Source organism: Carcharhinus amblyrhynchos, chromosome 4, assembly GCF_965287045.1.
Source record: "Carcharhinus amblyrhynchos chromosome 4, sCarAmb.v2.hapA, whole genome shotgun sequence".
In the NCBI taxonomy this organism is placed as follows: Eukaryota; Metazoa; Chordata; class Chondrichthyes; order Carcharhiniformes; family Carcharhinidae; genus Carcharhinus; species Carcharhinus amblyrhynchos.
Window position 1 is genome coordinate 24,588,293 of NC_137327.1, and position 23,124 is coordinate 24,611,416.

Here is a 23,124-nt window from a genome sequence, read left to right on the forward strand (position 1 = left end):
AGTGGAACTGAGCCACGACAGATCAGCCATGATCTTATTGAATGGCGGGGCAGGCTCGAAGGGCTGGATGGCCTACTCCTGCTCCTATTTCTTATGTTCTTATGTTCTTAAATGCAGGACTAACTCCACAAGGAGTGGAGTTGCCAATGCAAATGGCATCCAGTAAAGCAGAAGTGTTTGTCTTTGGAAGTTGCAAACCAAATGAATAAGGCAAATTGATTAAAAGTGAAACCTGAATAATCTGTGACTTGCCCATTGGGCAATTCTGCACTATCAGACAGTGATCAAGAATAGAACTAAAAACAAAAAATTCTGTAAGTACTCAAGATGTCAGAGAGCATCCATGGAAAGAAACAGTTAGCATTTAAGGTCTATGCCCCTTCATCAGAAACCCCCAGACCTGAAATATTAACACTTTTTCATGCCATTTGCTGATTTGTTACAAAATTTGTTTTTATTTCAGATTTTTGAATTTGCAGTAGCTGGGTTAATGAACTGCAGATATAGTAATCCAGTGGGAATATGTTATGGTGATAATGGAGACCTCGTTCAGTAAAGGGACACTGGATACTAAATATTCCTCAATATAACATCGGGGTGTACACCATCAGCCTCCAACTAGTGGGAGAGATACGAGAGGAACAAATTTGGAACAAAATTACAGAGATGCAAAACTGACAATATAGTTATAAGGGCCTTTACACTATTACTAGCCCATTTGTATTAGGATAAAGAGAGGGTGAAGAATACCTAAATTGTGTTCCGGAGAAATTTCTACATCAGTATGTTTTCAATCTAACGAGAAAGGAGAATTGGTTCTGGAGAAAGAGAACATAAGAACATAAGAACATAAGAGCTGGGACAAATGGCCCAAAATCAATTAGGGGAATATTTAGGGGGACAACGATCATTGTATCAGAGGATTTAGGTTAGCTGTAGAAAAGTAAAATAGAAAATATCTCAGATTTCCTTTTTAAAGACCATTAAGGAACCAGCTGTTTTTTTTTAAATGAAAGCTGATTGTCTCCATAACAGTGATCAAAAACTGAGTCTTTTATCCCAGGTTTATTAATTGAAGATAATGATGGTTGTCAAGTTGATAATACAAGTGAGAACCAGGCTGAATATAGAAAGTTCAGAGAGGTGATGGAAAAAGAAATGAGAGCAGCAAATAAGAATATATTTTAAAAAATGGCAGCTTGCATAAAAAGGAATCCAGGAGTTTTCTGTAGGCATAGTAACAAGGTGATAAAAGGCATTGAATTGATTAGGGATCAAAAGGGGATTTAAAAAGGTGGAGCCAGAGATATTCAATTATCAAAAATGAATTTTATCCTCAGGGATATAATGTGCAAAACTCTAAATAAAGGCAGAGTGGGGAGGGGAAATCCACTCAACATTGTCCTCATCTTATAGAAACAAATTTGTTGGGAGTTTTTTTGAGGATGTTACATTGATAAAGAACAACTACTGCTGAATGTGATGAATTGGATTTTCAGAAGGCTTTTAATAGGGACCCACACGGAGGTTAGTAAATAAAATTAGAGTGCATGGGATTGGGGGAAATATACTAGTATGGATTGAAAAATTGGTCAGACGGAGCAGACAGCAGAATCATTCTCAGAATGGCACTATTACTCATGGGGTACTGAACGGATCAGTGCCTCATCCACAGCTGTTCACAAGCTATACAAATGATTTGGATGTGGGGACTAATTGTTGTTTCTCCAGATTTGCTGATAGCACCAAACTGAGTGGGAATGCAAGTTCTAGAAAGATGCAAGGAGGCTTCAAGAGGACTTGCACAGGCTAAGAGTTTGGGATAAAACAGTCTTCTTCAAACTTTTTTCACGTTGACCCACCTTTACCAAATAACCCTCATGACTAACGCCATGTTCTCTTACTACTTAAATGCAACAGGTGAGCCTGCTTGGTCTTCATGATCTCATTCCAATCAGGTTCACAAGATGAGGGGGCAATGTGCATATAGATGCAGAGTTCAGCCAGTTCCTTTGTGCTGAATTCACTTTGAGAATGGAAAATTCCATCTTGCACATGTAGGTCATCGTGAAGGGCAATAGCAACAAAATGCTCATTTTATTCAGCACTAGATATTCCTGAGAGATGCTAATTCAGAATGATGACAATCTCAGACTTGTGGTATGTTTTTAACATGCTGTCATAAGTCAGGTTCAGCAGCTCAGTCTCATTTGGAGTCAGCTGTAAGTTAATAACAGACTCTGCGGTCTAAAACTCAAAGCATTTTTCACCGACCTCTTTCTTTCAAAACATCAAACTTTTTTGGAAGTAGTTTCTCTGGAAACCATCTATCTGTTCCCAGAGCTGAAAAAAATCATACCTCAGTTCGTATACTCTGCCAAGCATTTGACCCTTGACTGCCATTGTCCCTCTGTGTGGAACAGTGTGTGCTCGGCCCAATTTTCAGAACCCAAAGCCTTGAGAAACCTGGTATTGAGTGTTTAATGACGTTCACGACTTTCACAACTCAACACCACTTCAAGATTGTATGCCAATGCCTCACAATGAATAAATCAAGGATTCCAAATAATGTCCTGATCAGCTGCCTGCTAATCCTCATTATAGCTCAGCTATTTTTCCCAGTCATGTTAGCTGCCCCATTGCTTGTGATTTCTTTGCAACTATTCCTTTACAACCATGTAGCTGTTCAACTCTTCAAACATCTGTGCTTCAATTGTGGTAGTAGGTAATATAAAGCAGCATAATAAATTTGTTGTGCCAAACATACCTAACATAAACTAACAAGGTTACACAATCTATAATGTCCATATTTTTATCCATTTGATCTGGGCATACAGGTCCACAGTTCCTTAAAAGTGGCAGCACAGATGGAAAAAGTGGTGAAGAAAGCATACGGCATGCTTGCCATCAAATGGGGCATCAAGTATAAAGGTTGGTAAATTAGGTTACAGTTGTATAAAACAACTTAGTGAGGTCACATTTGGAATATTGTGTCCAATTCTGGTCACCAGATGACCAGAAGGATGAGGAAGCTTTGGAGAGAATGCAGAAAAGGTTTACCAGGATGTTGCTTGGTATGGAGGGTATTAACTATGAGGAGAGTTTGAACAAACTGGGATTGTTCTCCCTGGAAAGATAGAGGCTGAGAGACAACCTGATAGAAGTTTATAAAATTATGAGAGATAAAGATAAGGCAAACAGTTAGAAGCTTTTTCCCAGAGCAGAAATGACAATTACAAAGGGGCACAAATTCAAGATAAGGGGGGAAACGTTCAGTGGAGATGTGTAGGGGAAGTTTTTTTGTGCAGAGGGTGGTGAGGGCTGGAATGCACTGCCAAGTGAGGTGATTGAGGCAGTAATGTTAGCCACATTTAAGACTTATCTTGATAGGCATATGAACAAACTGGGAAGAGGGGGATCTCAGCGGTTGGTTTAGATAGATAAATGTGATTGGCACAGGCTTGGAGGGCCGAAGAGCCTGCTCCTGTGCTGTACTGTTCTTTGTATGAGAAATACCCCACTAATTTAACGAAGAAATTAGCTGTACCTCTAACTTGATAGCAATATTGCAAATTCAACATGACATCACTAAGCTGAATGCATATTAGTTTTTCAGTTGAGTTCTCATTGAAGACCATGCAAACAATGTCTAATGCTGCAGGCAGAATTAATTTCTCTGCACCAATGTGGGATGTTTTCTCTTCAGATATGTAATTTGGTATCATGTAAGAGGCTAATTGTCATTTAACGTTACATTTCTGCTTAGAGCATGAGCTGACGATTTCAGTTGAGGAATAAGTCGAGTGAACCTGCTAACTCAATTATGTCCTTTTTTAAATGAGACCAAAACTGTACAGGATACTTAAGATGTGTTTTCATCAAGACCTTCTCCACTGCAGTCAAACTTCCCTACTTTTATATTCCCCTTGCAATAAATGCCAATGCACAGCTGCATAAGGCTATGCACACTTTCTGCACTCTAATATCTTTACATATTTCCTAAAGTGTGTAACTCAGAACTGGATACAGTATTCTGGTCAAGGCCAAACCAGTGTTCTGTAGAAGTTTAAAGCATTCCTTACTCATGTACTCTTATGCCTCTAATAAAGCTGAGGACAATGTGTGCTTTAACTGCTCTCTCAACTTGACCATCAATGACTTATATGCACATATACACCCAGGACCCTTTGTTCCTGTAACCCTTCTGAATTATACCCTTCATTTTATATAATCTATCCATGTTCTTCATCCCAAAATGAATTACTTAATTCTCTGCATTGAATTTCATCTGCCACTTGTCTGCCCATTCCACCAATCTGCCTATGTCCTTTTGAAATTCTACATTATTCTCTGCACTGTTTCACAATGCCTCTAATTTTGAAATTGTGTCCTGTACACCAAGGTCTTGGTCACTGGCATACATCAAGAGCAAGGGTCTTAACATGACTTCTGGGGAATTCCATTATAAATCATGTTCCAAAAAAACAGCCATTAATCATTAACCTATTTCTTGCCACTCAGTCAGTTACTACTGACCATAACTTTATTTCACACACTTAAACTTTGCTCACAAATTTGTTGTGCGGCACTGTAACAAATGCCTTTTGGAAGTCCATGTATGCCATGTCAACAGCATTGTCCTCATCAATCCTGTTAGTTCATTGAAAAGCTCCAGCATTTTAAACATGATTACTCCTAATAAATCCATGTTGGTTTTCCTTAATTAACCCACATCCACCCAAGTTAATTTTGTCCTGGATTATCGCTTCGAGAAGTTTCCCCACCATTGAGATTAAATTGACCAGCCCATAGATGCTGGGTTTATCCTTACACTTTTTAGAACAAGGGTGTAACATTTGCAATTCTCAAAGTCAAAAGAAAAACTTCAAAATTATAACCAGTGCTTCTGTAATTTCCACTCTCACTTCCCTCTGTATCTTTTGATACATCTCATTCTGCCCTATGCTTTATTAAAAGTAAAAAGCCTAATATCCCTTCTTATCCTATTTTTAATTTTTCAAATATCTAAATTCCTCCCTTTCAGGACAACCTGCATAGCATCTTCTTCCTTCATAAAGACAGATGCAAAGTCTTTATGTACTGTCTGGGCTATGCTCCTGCCATAAATTTCCTTTTTTGGTCCCTAATCAGCCCCATTCCTCCTTTTGTCACACTTTTCCAATTATATGCATGTAGCAGACTTTGGATTTCCTTTCATTTCAGCTGTTAATCTCATTTCATATTCTTTGCTTCTTCATTTTCCTTCTGAACCATCTATATTCAGCTTGGTACTCTATTACATTATCCAACTGACATTTGTCAAAGCTTACATTTTCTTATAATCTCTCTGGTCATGCAAGAGCCAATTTATTTGCTCTACCTGTCTCCTTTATGGGAATATATCTCGATTGGGCTCAAACCCCATTTTCTCTCCAAAGTCAGCCCATTGTTCCATTACCATTTCGCCTGCCAATCTTTGATCTCAATTTATTTGGCCCAGATCCATTTTAATCCCAGTGAAATTAGCTTCCCAGATCCATTTTAATCCCACTGAAATTAGCTTTCCCCAGTTAATTATTTTTACCCCAATTGTTCTTTGTTCTTTTCTGTGGCCAACTTAAAACCTTAACCTAATAATAATCACTATCCTCTAAATGTTCCTCTACTGATGCTTAATCCACCACACTCACCTCATTCCCAAGAGCAGGTCTAGTAGTATATCTTCTCATTGGCCTGGAAACGTACTGTAGAAAATTTTCCTGAACACATTCTAGGAACTTAATCCTCAGGATCAGTAAATGATAAGGAAGAATGGCAGGCATATTGGCAAGCCAGGACATGAATAGGGTGGCTGATCGCAGAATAAGGAGCAGCAATGTCAGGCAAAGGGCCAGAATGTTTTACATTTAAGCAGTTGCACGATTACTTTAAAAGCTAGGTCACATTATTTAATGGTGGAATCATTGGGGTGTTTCACAGACTCCTTTTTAGTGCCATTTTCTAGTTTGTACAAGCAACAGCTCTTCAATAAACCTGTTATTTTGAAGTGTGTGTACAAACCACATGTTTTTGTTTGTTTAAAACCCACAACCCCTACCACAGTTAGAACATTACACAAGAGCACAATTGAAGTAGCAGTATGCTGAGTTCAGGTCCATGACAACGACAGTAATGGGACAGAGAATACATGAACATGCCAAAAGGGAAACGCGAAGGAACCTTTCTAAAAATGTTACATCTAAAATAAAAAGTTTTGTTTAAAGGGATGGTTTAATTCTCCACACCTGACTGGAGCTTGATAAACGAACTGCTTCATGGTGATGCACAGTGATCATAACCTGCAGTTGTCCACAAGATTTGTTTGAAATAAAATGCAGTCATTATGAAACAGCAGCCACTGTCACATTTTACATAGAATAGAGAAGCTGATACACCCATAGGAGAAACTGGTATTGCAGGTAAAGTGGGATACTTTTAAAAGTGCATTTCCTCTTAGAAGAAGTTGATGCTGTTTATCAAATGATAGCACTTAACTTTTTGCTGGCCTTGATCAAAGCTGAGATTTCTGATAGTCTCCTCAATGGTAGTAAAAACCAAGTAGCAACGTAAAAGTGTGTCATCTAAAAGGTGCACTTTTCATCAAAAACTTCAAGATGCAGTTAATTTTCTACAAAATATTTCCACACAAACTACATTATGAAATAGGTTAGCACCATATTGAAGTGTCAGAAAATACACTGGATTGTACGGATGTTCCCCTTTTATTATAATAGCAGATAATGGAGCAATTAGATCTCCTGCCCCACCACCTTCATCTAACCAATATGTTTAACATTTAATGATTGTAATTTGAGAAAGTCCAGGGGACAAAAATAGCCCAGGATAATTGTTTGAGATCTATTCAAGCATGTCTTCTGATAGATTAACCAAAGCAGTTGGATTGGTTGCCCCACTCTTTTGCCAAAGGATATTGGGGATAAAAATAGCTTACTTGATACCTATGGCAATGAAAATGTGCTGATTTAGCCTGAAACTTGAATCTTTTGGATGAGGGGTAGGAAAATGATAACCAACTATCCATTTTTTTTTAATATGGTGGCATAAATTATGAAATGTGATCTGGCAGTAAATAGTGGAGAGACTAAATGGCAATTATATTGACCTTTAAACAAGCATGGTTCAGGGTCTCCTGCATCTATGAACTAGGTCTCTGTGCTGACCGGTGGTTTAACGCTGGTCACTAAACATGCAAAAAAACTCTTGCCATCACACGGGCACAATGCCAAAGTGGCACTGTTGTCATAAGAACAAAGAAAGGTACAGCATAGAAACAGGGCCTTCAAGCCTGTGCCGATCATGATGCCCTAAGTAATTACCTTCTGCCCTTACTTAGTCGACATCCCTCTCTTTCTTCCTTATTCGTGTACCCATCCAGATGCCTCTTCAATGTTGTCTTCTGGCAGCACATTCCAGGCACCCACCAGTCTCAATGAAAAATTTCCCCCGCACAGCTTCCTTAAACTTTCCCACTCCCACCTTGAAACTGTGCCCCCTTGTAATTCACAATTGTAATTCCACCCTTGGAAAATGCCTCTGGCTATCCACCCTGACTATGCCTCTCAATTTTGTAAACCTCTATCAGTTCTTCCCTCAACCTGTCTTTCCAGCAATTCATTTCAGTATGCTAGTAGTTTTATGTATATCAATCAATGTCATTACACTAGATATGCAGTGGTCAATTTTTCATGGCTTTGCACATGCATAATTAAGTCAAATGGGGATGTTTGACAATGATTGCAATGTTCAGTACTATTCTTGACTCATCAGATACTGAAGCAGCCCATGTGTCTGCGTGCAGCAAGACCTGGATAATATTCAGGCTTAAGCTGATAAAAGCTAAATAATACTTGCCCCACGTAAGTGGCAAGCAATGACCACATCTGAATCCCCTTCCATCAACTGCATGTTACCAGTGACCAGATAGACCAGCCATATAAATGAATGAGAGCAGCTCATAGACTGGGAATTACAAACTTGCTAAAACCTACCCACCATCAAGGCAGCACACATCAGTAATATGATGGAATACCTCCTCTTCCCCACCTACCCACCCTCCTCCTCCATTTGCTTTGATCAGTGCAGCTCAATGAGCACTCAAGCTTGACATCATTCAGGACAAAGCAGCACCCCATCACCAATCTGAGAAGACTGCAGCATGCATAAATACAACTACCCAAGTCTCCTTTGACAGCACCATACTGAACTTGAGATCTCTATCATCCAGAATAAGGTCACCAGGTCCACCACCAACGGCAAGTTCCCTTCCAAGTCACATATATCTTAACTTGGAACTATCTCACAATTCATTCACTGTTCGCTGCCATGGAAATCATTGCTAACTGTGCTTCACCACATAGATCACAAAGAGGCGATTCAGGCCTCTTCAGCCTGCTGCGCCATTCAATACGATCACAGCTGATCTAATCTCTTTTTATTTTGTTCATGGGATGTGGGCATCACTGGCTGGCCCAGTATTTAACAGTCAATCACGTTGCTGTGTATCTGGAGTCATGTATACCAGACCAGATGAAAACAGCAGATTCCTTTTCCTAAAGATCAGTGAATCAGATGGTTTTTTTTTAAAAAGGATAGTCGACAATGGTTCCATGGTCATCATCATTGATTCCATATTTTTTATTGAATTCAAATATCATCTGCCATGGTGGGATTCAAACCCAGTTCCCAGGGTCTCTGGATTTCTAGCACAGCAACAATACCATGATGTCACTGACTCTCCTCTATCTTCCTGCCTGCTTCCCATAGCCCTTAATCCCTCTACTAATTAAAAACCTATCTCCGCTTCATGGGCTGCAGTGTTTCAAGACAGCAGCTCACCACCAGCTTCTCAACAGCAACTGGGGATGGGCAACAAATGCTGGCCATTCCAGCAGCACACACAACCCATGAATGAATTATATTATCTTGCATTCATGGCACTAGGTCTCTGAAGCACAAATCTTAAGCTATAATCTTAGGAAAACAATACAAATGTAACAAGGTTTTTTAGGGGAAATTAATATCACATGTTCTGTTTAAAAATATGCAAGATTGGGCAATTAAGAAAGTACTGGAAATAATTAAATATGAACAGCCTGGGTTTGTTTAATTTATTCAAAAAATCCTGCTGGTTATAGCCACAGAAAAGTCAGCCATCTCACCAACCTGAAATGCTGGCACCAGCTTCTGTTCCCATTTCTTCATTGTCAACTGGTCAACATTTTATAATTTCCCACTGTGGAATATTTACTGTGGAAGAAGCATCAGTGGCAAGATTTCAATGCTTCAAGGAAAAAAGCTCAACCAAATTCTCACAATAAAAAATTGGCCATAAATGTTGCTATGTTGGTAATGCTCACTTCTTAACACAAAAGTTAAATTACATTTTCTCCCCATAGGTTGCTCTTACTACAAAACTGATTACAGGATATGAAATCTACTATACATGTCCTAATAATGTATAATTTTAACAGGAGAGAAAAATCTGCACATTCCTTTGAAAAACCTTCAACCCGTTTTCTATGGTATAGATAAAAACTCTCCTTCTGAAGAAAATGCTGTGATCCAAAACAATGCTTTTACAAAAAAACACCTCAAACTAAAAAACTGACATTTCTTCATTAAGAGCAGCAGCACTGTTTTTACCACATAAAGGAGTGCAGTTTTTCTTATGTCAGTTTGCACTATTTATACTATAATTTTATAAATACTGCCAAGAGAAATCCTGACCTAATTTTTAAAGATATCTGCAGTAGTGATCATTTTTCAACATTACAGTTTAGCAGAAATTCTGAAAGCTGGGAAATTACAACATCAATAAAATGAATGTGCATTTATATAGCACATTTGAAAATCTCATTTTATAATTTTACCTTCCAGCATAGATCGGATATTTGAGGCTGGTTATCGATAAAAATGCTGTATGTCCTGTATCAGCAAGTTTAGAAAAAAACTTAGTACTGGAGTCTGCCAGGCAATATTTTCAGATTTATAATGGAAATAAAAAAGCTATAGATTGAAAACTAAAGGTTAGGTTCAATTTTTTGACTTATTTCTTCATAAATTTAACTGATTAAACAGAGCACTAAAGTTACAAAAACAACACCAAATGATTTCTTTTCATTTATTTACGAACATAATTTGAGGGACAACAGCATCTCTCTTCTCTCTGTACATGCAACTGTAGAAAATAACATTTGTTTTGCAGGAACTCATACAGCCAATGACAGTACTGCAGTGGCGCACTGCCAAACAATATGTACACAATTAACCTACATTGTACAAAAAAATTACATCGTTACATCACTGATGGCATGTTTGCCATTTTTTCTTGAAAAAACACATTCTACACAGTTTACTATTACAAAGAGGAGGGTGTGAACCTGTGTGTTATTTACAGCTATGTACAACGTCTCATCCAGATGCAAGAACATTTACACATCTGAGACTTCAATCCATATACCACAGGTGTCAAAAAAAAGAAAAAAGTTCATTGTCCTATTAACTAGAGGTGTGCAAAATTTTTTGGACTATCATCGTTGGTCACCTTAAAATTTTAGTCTGGGTAATTGACAGAGTGCTGGGCTTTTTAAAATTTCCCAGTACGCTAGTAGTGTTCTTTAAGCATGAAATTAAGTCCCATCTTTGAGAACATAAACAAAATCACAATATTCAAATGGTTTTTTGTAAGAAAACATTTTCATAGCTATTTAGCCATCTTCAGCAATTGAAATTAACATCTTATAGATATTAACTGGTTTTGAAACAAGTTGTTTGAAAGGATACAGACATAACTGTAATCCACAAATATACAAAAAGTAAGTTTTCATTGACAAAATATTGGCAATTTTGCAATATTACCATGGAAGTTGTGTTACGGCAGCTTTAAAAGTAACTTTTTCATTTGTGATCCATTTAACCTCAGATGATGTTATTGGGCACCATAGACTAAAAGACTAATGCAAATTCTTTTCATGCCAGTTCTTCCTTTTATGTCTTCTTGCAACAGTCAAGAATTACACTGTGTTGCTCTACAGTCTATTACTGATGCTTATGCAAGCACAAGAACAATATTTGGAATGATGGGAAAGAAAATCTATGAAAGATTCCACAATGAAACAAATTATGCATGTTCTTTTTGTATTTACATGTCTTTTCTTTAAATTGCAACTCAGCATTAATTCAAAATGCCAGGTAAAACATTGATTTTCATTTAAGGTTATAGAGGGTATCATGAGGGGGTGGGCGGGTGGAGGCAAAATTTTAGGCAAAATTAAGGTGGTAAATAGAGAAAATACAATGAATCTAATCCTAGTAAAACCATGATGTTTGAAATTTTATCTTATAAATTAACATTATTTAAAAAAATAAATTGGAAGATGCTTTTAAATATTGTCTTTTATATTAGGAAGAGACAGAAGGGCAGTACCCTGACAGAGACCCATAATTCAAAACTGAGTGACCATGACATGAAATACAAGCTTTTTGCACATCTCTGCTAGGAACAATTTTCCATGCTTTATGAATGATATTATTTTGAGAGATAAAGTAGGGCTCAAACAATTTTTAAAACTCAAATAGAATGTTCCAATTGTCATTGCTCATTGTTATCTAGTATCATTCTCATTCCGTGCCCAACGATATATTGTGATAGTGACATTATACATTCCATACAAGCAACGTGACATTACATGCAATATCTGATGTTAGATAGTAACGGACCAATGACAATGCCACAATTGTTAAACAGTACAAAAATGGAATACAGTACACCAGTTAAGACAGTGAAGGGGAGGGAAAGGGAGTTTAAAAATGTTCAGTTTGAATAGGTGAAGGAAGGAACATTAAAACAGCACAAAAATGGTGGACAGTCATGTCTTATATTGCAGCTTTTGCTAGTTGTGCAAATGTGTTGTGCTATTGCTGGAATCAACTCAAGAGGTTCATGTAACTTTTGTCAGTATTAAGCCAAAGAGAATGGAATCTTAAAGAAATAACAGCATGTAATAGACACGGTGCAAAGAAACTAGCTATTTTTTAGGCACTATAAACAGCTATGTCCCACAAAGACTTTGGATGAAAACACTGACCTGCTTAACTCTTCAAAAGGGAAAATAATTTGGAAAAGGGGTAACACCAAACTGAATATGGAAATATTAAACTACCCTTGCTAGGTTAAGTTATATGTTCTAGAATAACCTGTCGACTGGTCCACAAGGTTTACATTCAGACAGGTGAATTTTCTGGGAGTTGGGGTGGGAGGAGAAAGCCTCAGAAATTAAGGAAATGTCACAGTTCAAAAATTAGCTGAAATTTAGCAAACCCAACACAGTGCACTGTATCTCATTGTTACCAAGATATTTTAGTAAATTGCCAGTCTTGTCAGTATTTAAATGTGGATGTGTCCGCTGTACTGTTTGAGCCCTACGTTCAAGAAATCCAGTTGCTAAAAGTGGTACACAATGCACGCAGTTCAACTGCTAACATTACAGAGATAACATATTCCTGATTTACAATACATTTAGTCTCCAAAAAGAAAAAAGTACAACTAATCAAAATACAGTACAGAATAGGAATTTGACACTCAGAGGTTAGTGTAAACAATCAGAAATATTTCTTTTGCTGAGCTTTTATATTCATTTTTCTACTCAATAATTACACAGATAAAATTTCAGTTATTTCCAGGCACTAACTGAAGGACATTCTGCATATGTAGGTACGCTCAGAAAAAAACAATTTAATATTACCAATGAGTCATCATAGTAACCAGGTAGTTCAAAATACATAATAGTTCTATTTTAATTAAAAAGTAAGATAATGCCCTTAGTAAACCTAAAAGGTTGGATTTACGTACTACCAAAAAGCCAGCTTGCACAGCATAAACCACATCTCAGTATTTCCATTACGTAAAGATCTTTGCCAGGAAAACACTTACTATTTCTGCACATAGCCACAATGTGGGCATCTTTAAGGACTGCATCTGCTGCACAATTGAGTATGAAGATAAGCTGCAGTGATTTACAAATACTAATGAAATACAGTAGATAACAGTGTTGTAATTATCTGTCTTTCACTATTTTATTCTGAAGTTAAATAACAGGTTCAGAAATCTTCACTTTCACTGATTTAAAAATGTACGACGTTTCGATTTAAATATTTGAGGATAACTGGTGTGTTAAGTACACTTCCGCAGCAATTTAAAAATAGTCACGATGAACTCTTATTATGATTATTAAAATGCCACTGCAATAAAACAGCTAGCAGTTACTGAATAACAGCTGCAGCAGCAATGGTGAACTTACAGAACAGATATCTGCTGGTTGTTGTTTTACATTACAGTTATTGAGTACTTATGAGGTGAACAACATTGGGCCCGCTTTTCAAATTGCATGTTGGAATCATGATTTCCCCCTTCTAACTTTAATCTTAAAATGTTAGGTGGAATTGTAAAACAAAGCCAACACGGGTGGCTCACAATTCAGCTAACAAGCATTCAAGTTTGGACTCAGTGGGGTTAGAAAAATTATGAAGTCCATTACAAATCTATAAATAGGAAAATGATTTGATAAAGCACAATATCCTTCAACAAATCCTGCAGATCTATACACTTAATACATCACAGCTGAAGGAAGCCAGTTGTCCCTTTACAAATGTCTATTATTCTCCTCAGAGGAGCATTCAGAGATTTTTGCCTCCACTATGCAATTCAAGACTATTCCAAGTATTGACCACTTTGTGCACTACAAAATGCCTTTGGACCACAGTCTTGAATTTGCTGTTTTTTTAAAAACACCAGTTTGTACTTCAATGTGTAGTTAAAATCTATGGCCTAAGAATTGTAATTTTACATTTAAAATAGAGATTTCTGAGATCTGAGTGATCAGTCAAAAGCAGATTTTGTCTCCACTGAAATCCAATAATGTGAGGAATGTTTTTTTTTCTTCCAGGTGTCCTAAATTATTTAAAATGTTTGAAATCCAGTTTATGCAAGCGGATGAAGTAATGCACTAGGTCTTTAAAGATTGGTTATCTCTCTTTACAAAGAGTTTTGTACACAGGAACTATATTTTTGAAATAGTGCATCTTCTTTGTGATATTGCTGGAGATTAATAAATCTTATTGGTGCAAAGTTTAAATGTTCCTTAGTTTTGAAAATAGCATTTTAGTAAGGATCGGCATTTTCCTGATTACTCAAACTCTGTTGCTTAGATTGTATAAAATAAAAATGCAAATAGTGAAGTATCAAGTAATAAATTTGTTTCTGGGTATGCATATACCTCACAAAGGCAGAAACAACATTCCAAATACCCAATCGCATTTTACACTGGGTGACTAATGTGGCATTTGTCTTCAATCTAATTTTTAATCTGTTGAATCAGAATCAGTGCTTTTTCAAAAGTTACTGTGCAGTAGTTTTACCTTTATGTAAACATGTAAACATCTAGCAAATAAACTACACAGTTCAATAATAACGTTGAAGGGATACCCCACACTAGCAACATAGTGTAAAATTTTTGAGTAACTAAATGAATGAACTTTGTTGCAGCCATAACACAAGGCTATTCCGTTGCAAAGATGTGACTTTCCAAATGTTTAGCAGTGAAACAATGAGCATTTCAAATTTTTTGGCCCATTTTCCAAACTGAAAGTGCCATCTAAAAAAAACTGTACATACTGAGAATTTTATTTCCTTTTTACACTTAGCTCAGAAAAGTGATATTACAGTATGAGGAGTTATTTACAACTGTGCAGTAATGTGTGGCAAAATAAATTATCTAAAGGCAGCCATTGCCATCATAGTACACTGGTTAATGTATATAAAAACTGTACAGCATTTAAGGGATATATTTTTTAAACTGTTTAGTATTGGCTCTGTAGTGTCAAGTGATGCTCTCTGCTGGAGATGCAATGAATGCCCAAGAATTAAAACTGGGTGGTAGGTGAGGAAGAAATGAAGCATACTCCATGGCCTTACCATAAAATTGCTTCAACAGGGCTTCTTGCCTCGAGTTACTTTCATTCACAGGAGTAACGGAATTGCAGCCAACAAGCAGAGCTTGAGCTACAAGACTAATTGTGAACTTCAGAGTGTGTGTAAAAGGATTTAAGCTGAAGTTACTAGATAACGGAAGAGGCAACACTTTCCTTTTTGAAAAAAATGATTGTGACTGCAAACTCCATGTCTTTAAATCTATAACTTAATTCAGAAAGCACTTTAAAGGTCTTTCTTTCGAACTTCTGACCTGTGCTTTGATTAATGAAGTTTAAATATGACCACATTTTGGTGCAACTTTCATCAGCCAACCAAGCGGTCTAGTATTAAACAAAGATACGCAAAACTGTTACTCCTTTTCCCCACAGCTCTTTTATAGCAAGGCCAAAATTTCTTTAATCTTCAATGTATATTACTAAATGGTCATTGCGTTTGTCCTGCAAAAAAGTATGTGATCATGATCACTGGTATGCCAACAAGCACATCATGCTGAGTCCTACTGTCCTGCACTTCAACATGAGTATACAACCTTTGGCCTGCTACTTTCACCTATAGTGTGCAGGCTGTAATTGCTTAAGTTTCTTTACATCTGAACCACTGACCTGTCTTGACATCCTTCTTCCCTGCAGAAGTGATATCTAAAATCTGTGAAAAGTGCAATATAGTTAAAATGATGCTTCCTCCTCATGAAACAGGGAATCATTAGCAAGCAGCACTTAAGGATTTTAAAGAAAAAAAACTTGAACTAATGTTCCTTTGGGAAGTATCCCACTTTGTGCAACAAATGGTTATCAACCACATGTTAAACACTGTCATGCTGGCAGAAGCACAAAGTCATCATTCACATCAACCATTGGCACATAGAAGGAAGGGACCTCGCTGACACATAGGGACTTGTGTCCGGCTGGGTCAAGCTCCTGCACTTTTAGCTGCCATTCCATTCGTTGGACTGCATTCAATGCAGCTGCCTCATGCTGCTGTCGCATTAATAAACATGTCTGTCAAGAAAAGGTAAAGTGTATTATTTTCAAGAAGTTGGTAAACAAATGATTTTCTACAACATTATGTTCATATTCACCTCATTTCACTGATTTTAAGATAGAATTTGGTTATAATAGGCAGCAATAATTTGGTTCATAATTTCTGATCCATCATTTAATGGCTCAAGTGTGGTTTTAACTTTTTATGGGGGATATCTTTTTAGCTTTCTTTTTCGGCTCTGGTAATGGGAAGGGAGTAGGTCTATTCTTAAATTACCTGAACTGCCTCTTTGCCAGCTGCAAGGAGGCATACCATTGTGATTCACAAACAGCAGTTTTGTCTGTTTTTCCTTCCAGCTTGCAGAGACATGTGACGGACTTCACTGTGTCTCCCAATTCATAATGTATTAATCCTTCAAGTAATACCATTAAATTGAACCCTCTTTCATCCAAGGTTTGTATTGCAACACTTCCCAAAATAAAACTTCTAAAATTAACATTTGAACGTCTGTTTTTGATATTAAAAATTCACCCATTAATGTTTGTGTGCATATTACAAATTTTAATGTGCAACATGAATGATATTCCTGACAAATGGTGATATACTTCTCAAACCTATAGTTGGAAATGGGTAACATTTATTTTACTCTTCAGAAATTAGCTTTGACAAACTGTCTATAAAAGGCATGTCTGTTGATACATGAGGCCTAATACAGAAAACATTTTTTAACTTTTGAAATTTTTGGCTATAAATGTTCTTTTTTAAAATTAATTATTGAAAGGCAGGCATAAATAAGTTAATAGGCATTATTACAGATTTGAGTTACATTGTTAGAACACACGCAGCAAAGGTGGTAAATCCTTGGAATTGTTTGACAACAAATATATCTGAAACTAAAAAAACATTTGTTCAGAACTAAACACAGTTTGGATCAGTCTAGAATCAGGGATTGTACAAATAAAGGAAAAATTACCAAGTGTTCCCACCAGGGCTTGCTATTACTAAAATATACTGGTAGTATACAGTAGTGGATTACCTAAAATGAACTATTCACAAATTAATATAAGTGTTATGTTCATGTGGTTTTATTTTCCATTATCTGTCAGTTTGAACAAGTATGCTCCATTTCGTTTTTCATCCTGACTTCATATTGAGCAAAATGAACGTAGTTAGTTTATTGTGGTATTACCTGATAGATTTATGAATTTCTGTTGTGATGATAGCCAGAAGGTATAAATGACAATTTTCTTAATCAATTCTCTATGTTTATTTTCCTAATTAATTTTAAGCTGTAAATATAGGATTTAAAACTAATGTGAATCACAGAGAGAATAAAAGAGGTTACACTTTGTATTATCCAGATGCAAATTTTCATATCGCAATCAATACTATATTAGCAATTTTCAAAAGAAATTTGAAGAACAATGGTCAATAAAAGAAAAAGAGTGCATTTTTGCAATACTGCTTATTCAGATAGTTATTTCCATTAAATCTTAAAAACCCCAACAGAATAGTTTTTTTTTGTTTAAACAATGAACCACAGCGCCAGTTTATTAGATCATAGTCATTAACAGGATTCAAGCCAGTCAGTGAAACTGAGAATGAGACGAAAGAGCTTTTCTTGATCAAGAAAGTTTGACTTTGTTTGGTCTTAGCTCTCCCCCCTACATCCCCCTCTCCATCTCCCCTCATGTCCTAGCTGTCCTCAATTTACACGTGCTCAAAGTACTTAATTAAACAATGCCCTACACCTAAATATCTTAGCAATATGTTACCTGCAGTGATTATAATTTCAAAGGTTAACAACGCATAGGCTTTGTTTCTGAGCCTTAAAAACCCTTGATAATGCTTTATTTTCCATTCGTGTGTGAGAAATTTTGCCTTCCAATCGTGTTAGCAGCTCTGATACCTCCTCAGCAGAACATTTTTACGTTAGAACCAGTATTTTGAACATCAATAACTAAAATGGCAAAGTGAAATTATCAGTAGAAATTAGTATTTGAAATCAGATAGCTGAGCCTCCAATATTCTAGATATACCATTTTCAGTTATTTCTAACATCGTATATCAACCAGAATAAAAAGTTACCTTCATTCTATCATATTTATCATCTACATCCTGTAGCCATGAAATAAATTGCCGAGCATTAAACCGATCCCTCACTGATGTCTTATTTTCATCCCCCTGTGAAACAAAACAAAACAACCACATCAACACATCAACTGTTCAGTTCAAAAAGTAAAACTGGCCAAATAAATGAGAAATTCAGTGGTTAATATTCAGTTAAACAAAAGTATTTGACACAATCAATTGCTCCAGTTAAAATCAGATTAGAAATATAATCTAGTGTAACTTCTGACTACAAAAGGTTATGGACAGGAGACTCTGACCATTATATCAGCTGACAATACTGTGCAGAGTGCAGTACGTTCATTCAAACTAGATATCTAGATTTATGGCTTTATTCAAGAAATAAAATATAAAAGCAATGGAATAGTTACATAGCTATTAATAAAAAAACTATGGCAAGATATTGTTAATATAATAAAACTTAAGGTATTTGATGTTCTATTCATTAGACAGTACTAACTGCACATGACCAAGTGAGCCTGTGTGAGAGAGAGTGAGAGTGTACTTGCGTGTGTATGTAGAACCAAAGAAAACAAAACCCTCTTCCATTTAAGATTTCCAATGGGCAAAACATTGGAACATGGAAATGGATTGCAACTCAAATTGGTTGTGTAAATACACTGCATTTAAGGGAAGGAGAGGAATGAAAGAATATGTTGATAAGAGAAGGCAAAGTAAGAGATATGTATGAAGCATAAACACTAACCATAGACCAATTAGGCTGAAAGAGCCATTTCTGTCCTGTAAGTCATAAATTTTTTATGCTTTCAAGATGTGAGAGCATCACTAGAACAATTACCCTCAAGGTGGATGTGAGCCACCTTCTTGAACCAGAGCAGTCCACATGCTATTAGGGAGCAAGTTTTTGATCTAATAACAGTGGAGGAATGGTGATATACTTCTAAGTCAGGATGGCATGTGGCTTAGAGGGAAACTTGCAGGTGGTGTGTTCCCACACATTTTCTGCCATTGTTTTTCTGGGTGGTTGAGGCCGTGGGTTTGGAAACTGCTTTCTTAGGAAGCTTGGTGAGTTGCTGCAGTGCATCTTATTGGTGGTAAACACCACTGCTATTGTGCACTAGTGGCGGGAGGGACTAATTGGTCCCTATCCACCACCATAAACAATCAGGTGCGCTGTTTTGTCCTGAATGTTGTTGAGCTTCTCAAGTGTTGTCGTTGCCCTCATCCAGGAAACAGGACTATTCCATCACACGAGTAACTCGGAGATGGTTATTTCCTCTGCACATGTGGCAAAAAAATTACTTTCCACTTTTCTGCCCAAGCCTGAACGTTGTCCAGGTCTTGCTACGTGTAGGAATGTAGACTGTTTCAGTATGTGGAGTTTCAAATCGTAATCAACAAATATGTGAAGTAATTGATAAAAGTTTGGGAAATTTATTTCCGATCGAAGTTCGGACAGCAGCACCATATTTTTCCATCAGGCACTTTACAGTCTTAAGAACATAAGAACATAAGAAATGGGAGCAGGAGTAGTCCATCTAGCCCTTCGAACCTGCCCCGCCATTCAATAAGATCATGGCTGATCTGTTGTGGCTCAGTTCCACATTCCCGCCCTCTCCCCATAATCCTTAATCCCCTCTCTTATCAAAAACCCATCAACCCGCGTCTTAAAAATATTTAGCGAGGTAGCCTCCACCACTTCAATGGGCAGAGAATTCCAGAGATTCACCACCCTTTGAGTGAAGAAGTTCCTCCTCAACTCCGTTCTAAACCGCTCCCCCCCCCCTTTATCTTCCAACTGTAACACCAAATTCAACAATTTCAGATCATACCCTTTGCCCTATTTCCTTTCTTTAGGCAGGAGCTGTTGGTAATATTTGCTATCACTCATACAACTCCTCCAAACCCATTTTTGTTTTGATTGTCACATTTCCATTCCCTTTTATCTTTCACTAATATCCTTTTTCTCACTGAGCCAACATGGGAACATATATAAGTTTTAAAAGAGCAATGAGGCAGATTTAGTTAACAACCTAATGGTGCATGAACATTTCTCTCATAATGAACACATAATGAGTTCATCAATGTGTTTGAAAGGGCAAAAATGATACTACAATTCCAGATTTATGCAAGGCTAGATTAATGCAATGAGATAGGCCATCCACAATAATAAACAAGGAAATTCTGTGAATGGGTAACACAACAGAAGATCAGTGAGAGGTGTTTTTAAAAAAGTGTTACACAGGACAGTTTATATCCCTAAGGGGCAAGAACACTACTTACCAAAAGAACAACCATGATGACTAAAAAAGTTAGAAACAACAAAACCAAAAGAAAAAACATACAAAAAATGCACTTGCATTTATAGAATGCCTTTGACGACCAAAGTGCTTTATAGCCAATTAAGTACTTTAAGTGTTGACATTTTGTAATTAGTAATCACTGCAGCCAAAATACACACAGCAAACTCTCAAAAACAACAATGTGATAATGGCCAGCATAATCAGTTTTGTGATGTTGATTGAGAAATACATATTTGTCAGGACATTGGTGTAACTTCCCTGCTCATTAAAATTATGCTGCAGGATCCTTTAAGTCCACCTGAGAAAGCAGACACAACCTCAGGTTAATGCCTCATCCAAAAGATGGCAATCTCCTACAGCATAACACCCACTCATTCCCACACTATAGCATCACCTGAGATTGTTGAGCTCATGTTCCGGAGAGATATCTGAACGAACAACTTTTTATACTCGAGGCGAGATTGCTAGTAACTGAGCCATTGCTGACAGCCATGCAAATGAGAAAGAGGCAATGAACGAAGTGTGGTAAGATTACAGCAATAGAGAACATGCAAAGAAACTTGCAAATGTTGTCAAAAGTAACACAAAAATAAGCTTACACAATAATATTAAAGTGGATCTCCAGAAAATTGATAACCGTGACATTGTCAAAGAAAGAGAGAGAGAGAATGGTGGACATGTTGAATAATTTGACTACTTTGTGTCAATGCAATTTAACATGTCCAATCAACCCAACCCGCACATCTTTGGAGTATGGGAGAAAACCAGAACACCTGGAGGAAATCTGTGCAGTCACCCGAAGTCAGAATTGAACCAGATTCCTCGCACTGTGATGCAGCAGTGCTAACCACTGTGCCACCATGCCATGACAATAGTACAGTCAACAAATCAGGCAGCATGCCAGAAATCCCAAGACAACTATTATTGAGTGAAGGATAATGATTCACAAAAATTAATGCAAGAAAAATAACAAATCAATAACATTTTAAAGTGATGAATCCCCATATAAATGAGGGAGTAGCAACAAAAACTAGCACAAAATCTAAAAACAGACAATAAGTTTCTGCACGTCTTTAAAAGGAAAGAAGTAATAATGAGAAATAAGGAACAGCAGAGCTTTTGAATAAGTGTTTTGCATCCATTCTCCATTGCAGAGATCACAACGATTCCCAAAAATAGTTGAAAACCTAGAAGGGCAGGGAGGAATATTTGTACAGCTGAAGCATGACTTCTACCTCCTCGTCCTCTAGGTATAAAAGCCAACATTTCTTTCAAGTTTCAGGCTTTCCCTACGTATAAATCTACAATTCCCTACATACATAGATCACTAAATATGACGTACATAGGTACCATACATAATCAAAAAGACTGATAGAATGTTGGCCTTTATACCTAGAGGACCAGAGGATAGAAATCATACTTCAGCTATACAAAACCCTTGTTAGACCTGGACTAAGTGTGGATACCATACCTCGAGGAGGATATATTGGCCTTCAGTTTACCAGAATTTTACTGGATTTCAAGAATTAAATACAAGGGGAGATTAGACCTACTATGATTGCATTCCCTGGATGCAGAATAGCAGAGATATTGCTGTTATATTAAGATGAAGGGTGATTTGATCAAAGTTTTCAAAGTATTGAGAACAGAAAGAGGAGTCAGAAATTATTTTGCTTATTCTGGAATCTAAGATTGGAATACAGTATAAAAATTACTGCCAGGCCTTTCAGGAGTAAAATTAGGGAAACCATCACACAGGAATGATGGTAGAAGTTTGAAACTTTTCCACAAACATAAACTGATGCTAGATCAATTAAAAGTTAATTTTGTTTTCCTCCCCACAGATACTACTTCATGTAAATATTCCCAGTATTTTGAGTTATTTCAGCTTTGTAGAATTGCACATTTGAATGTAGGGAACTGTAGATTTGTACGTAGGGAAAGCCTGAAACTTGAAAGGATGCATTCTCAATTTTTTTCATCCCTTGGCACCATATTTTGCTACTGTAAGTTATTCATTTGTGAATAGATTAGTTATTTTAGCATTCTAAAAATGGGTGCTATGTTTGAATTTTTTAACTTCCCAGACTAACAAAGGACATGCTGACAACATTAAGTAATTCTATATCAGCGTTTTGACAAAAAACATTAATCCTTAACTTGGGTATATGATGTTGCTGCAATTCATAAAGTAGGTAAGAGTAAGGCTAATAGTCTTGTACAACTATTAAAACAGAAATCCACACAAAGAGCAACAGCTTACCAATATGCCTCAGAGAGAGAGCTGGCAAGAATTCCTTCCTCCAACTCAAACTTTCAGAATCCTTACTTTTAAAGACCAAGTCTTCACACACAGATCTTTTTTAGTAGCAAAAACATTTTGAAGAATTATTCCTATTTACAAAGGGACCTTTCATGAAGTATATGGACCCTCATAGATACAGGAGTAAAATCAGAAGACAAAAGGAAGAGCACGGCTTCTTTGGCAGAAAGCAGAGTCTGCAAACTTGAGGGAGGCCTGTGAGTGTAGCAGGAGGGCTTGCAGTCGACGGAAGGACAATCGGATAAGTGAAGGAATCAAGATTGGTCCATCTGTGATAGGAGCAGAAACACACAAAACATTTGGACAACAAAGGCTGGAATATCTTCTGGTACTGATGCCATTACTGAGGTCAACCACATTCAGAAATCTGAAAGAAA

The 23,124-nt window shown here is 36.9% G+C and overlaps 2 protein-coding genes across 2 annotated transcripts in view; both read right to left on the minus strand.

The window, feature by feature from the left end:
- The window catches only part of slc22a31 (solute carrier family 22 member 31), a 52,591-nt gene extending 46,847 nt beyond the window's left edge, over positions 1-5,744 (minus strand). Inside the window, exon 1 of the mRNA XM_080186857.1 lies at positions 5,691-5,744. Coding sequence (XP_080042983.1) covers positions 5,691-5,729 — 39 coding nt within the window. The 5' untranslated portion in view covers positions 5,730-5,744. The remainder of the gene's footprint in view (positions 1-5,690) is intronic.
- A 5,852-nt stretch (positions 5,745-11,596) lies between these two features.
- The window catches only part of ankrd11 (ankyrin repeat domain 11), a 218,199-nt gene continuing 206,671 nt past the window's right edge, over positions 11,597-23,124 (minus strand). Inside the window, exons 12-13 of the mRNA XM_080186859.1 lie at positions 18,119-18,214; positions 11,597-16,047 (exon numbers count right to left, since the gene is read on the minus strand). Of these exons, the coding sequence (XP_080042985.1) occupies positions 15,862-16,047; positions 18,119-18,214 (282 nt within the window). The 3' untranslated portion in view covers positions 11,597-15,861. The remainder of the gene's footprint in view (positions 16,048-18,118; positions 18,215-23,124) is intronic.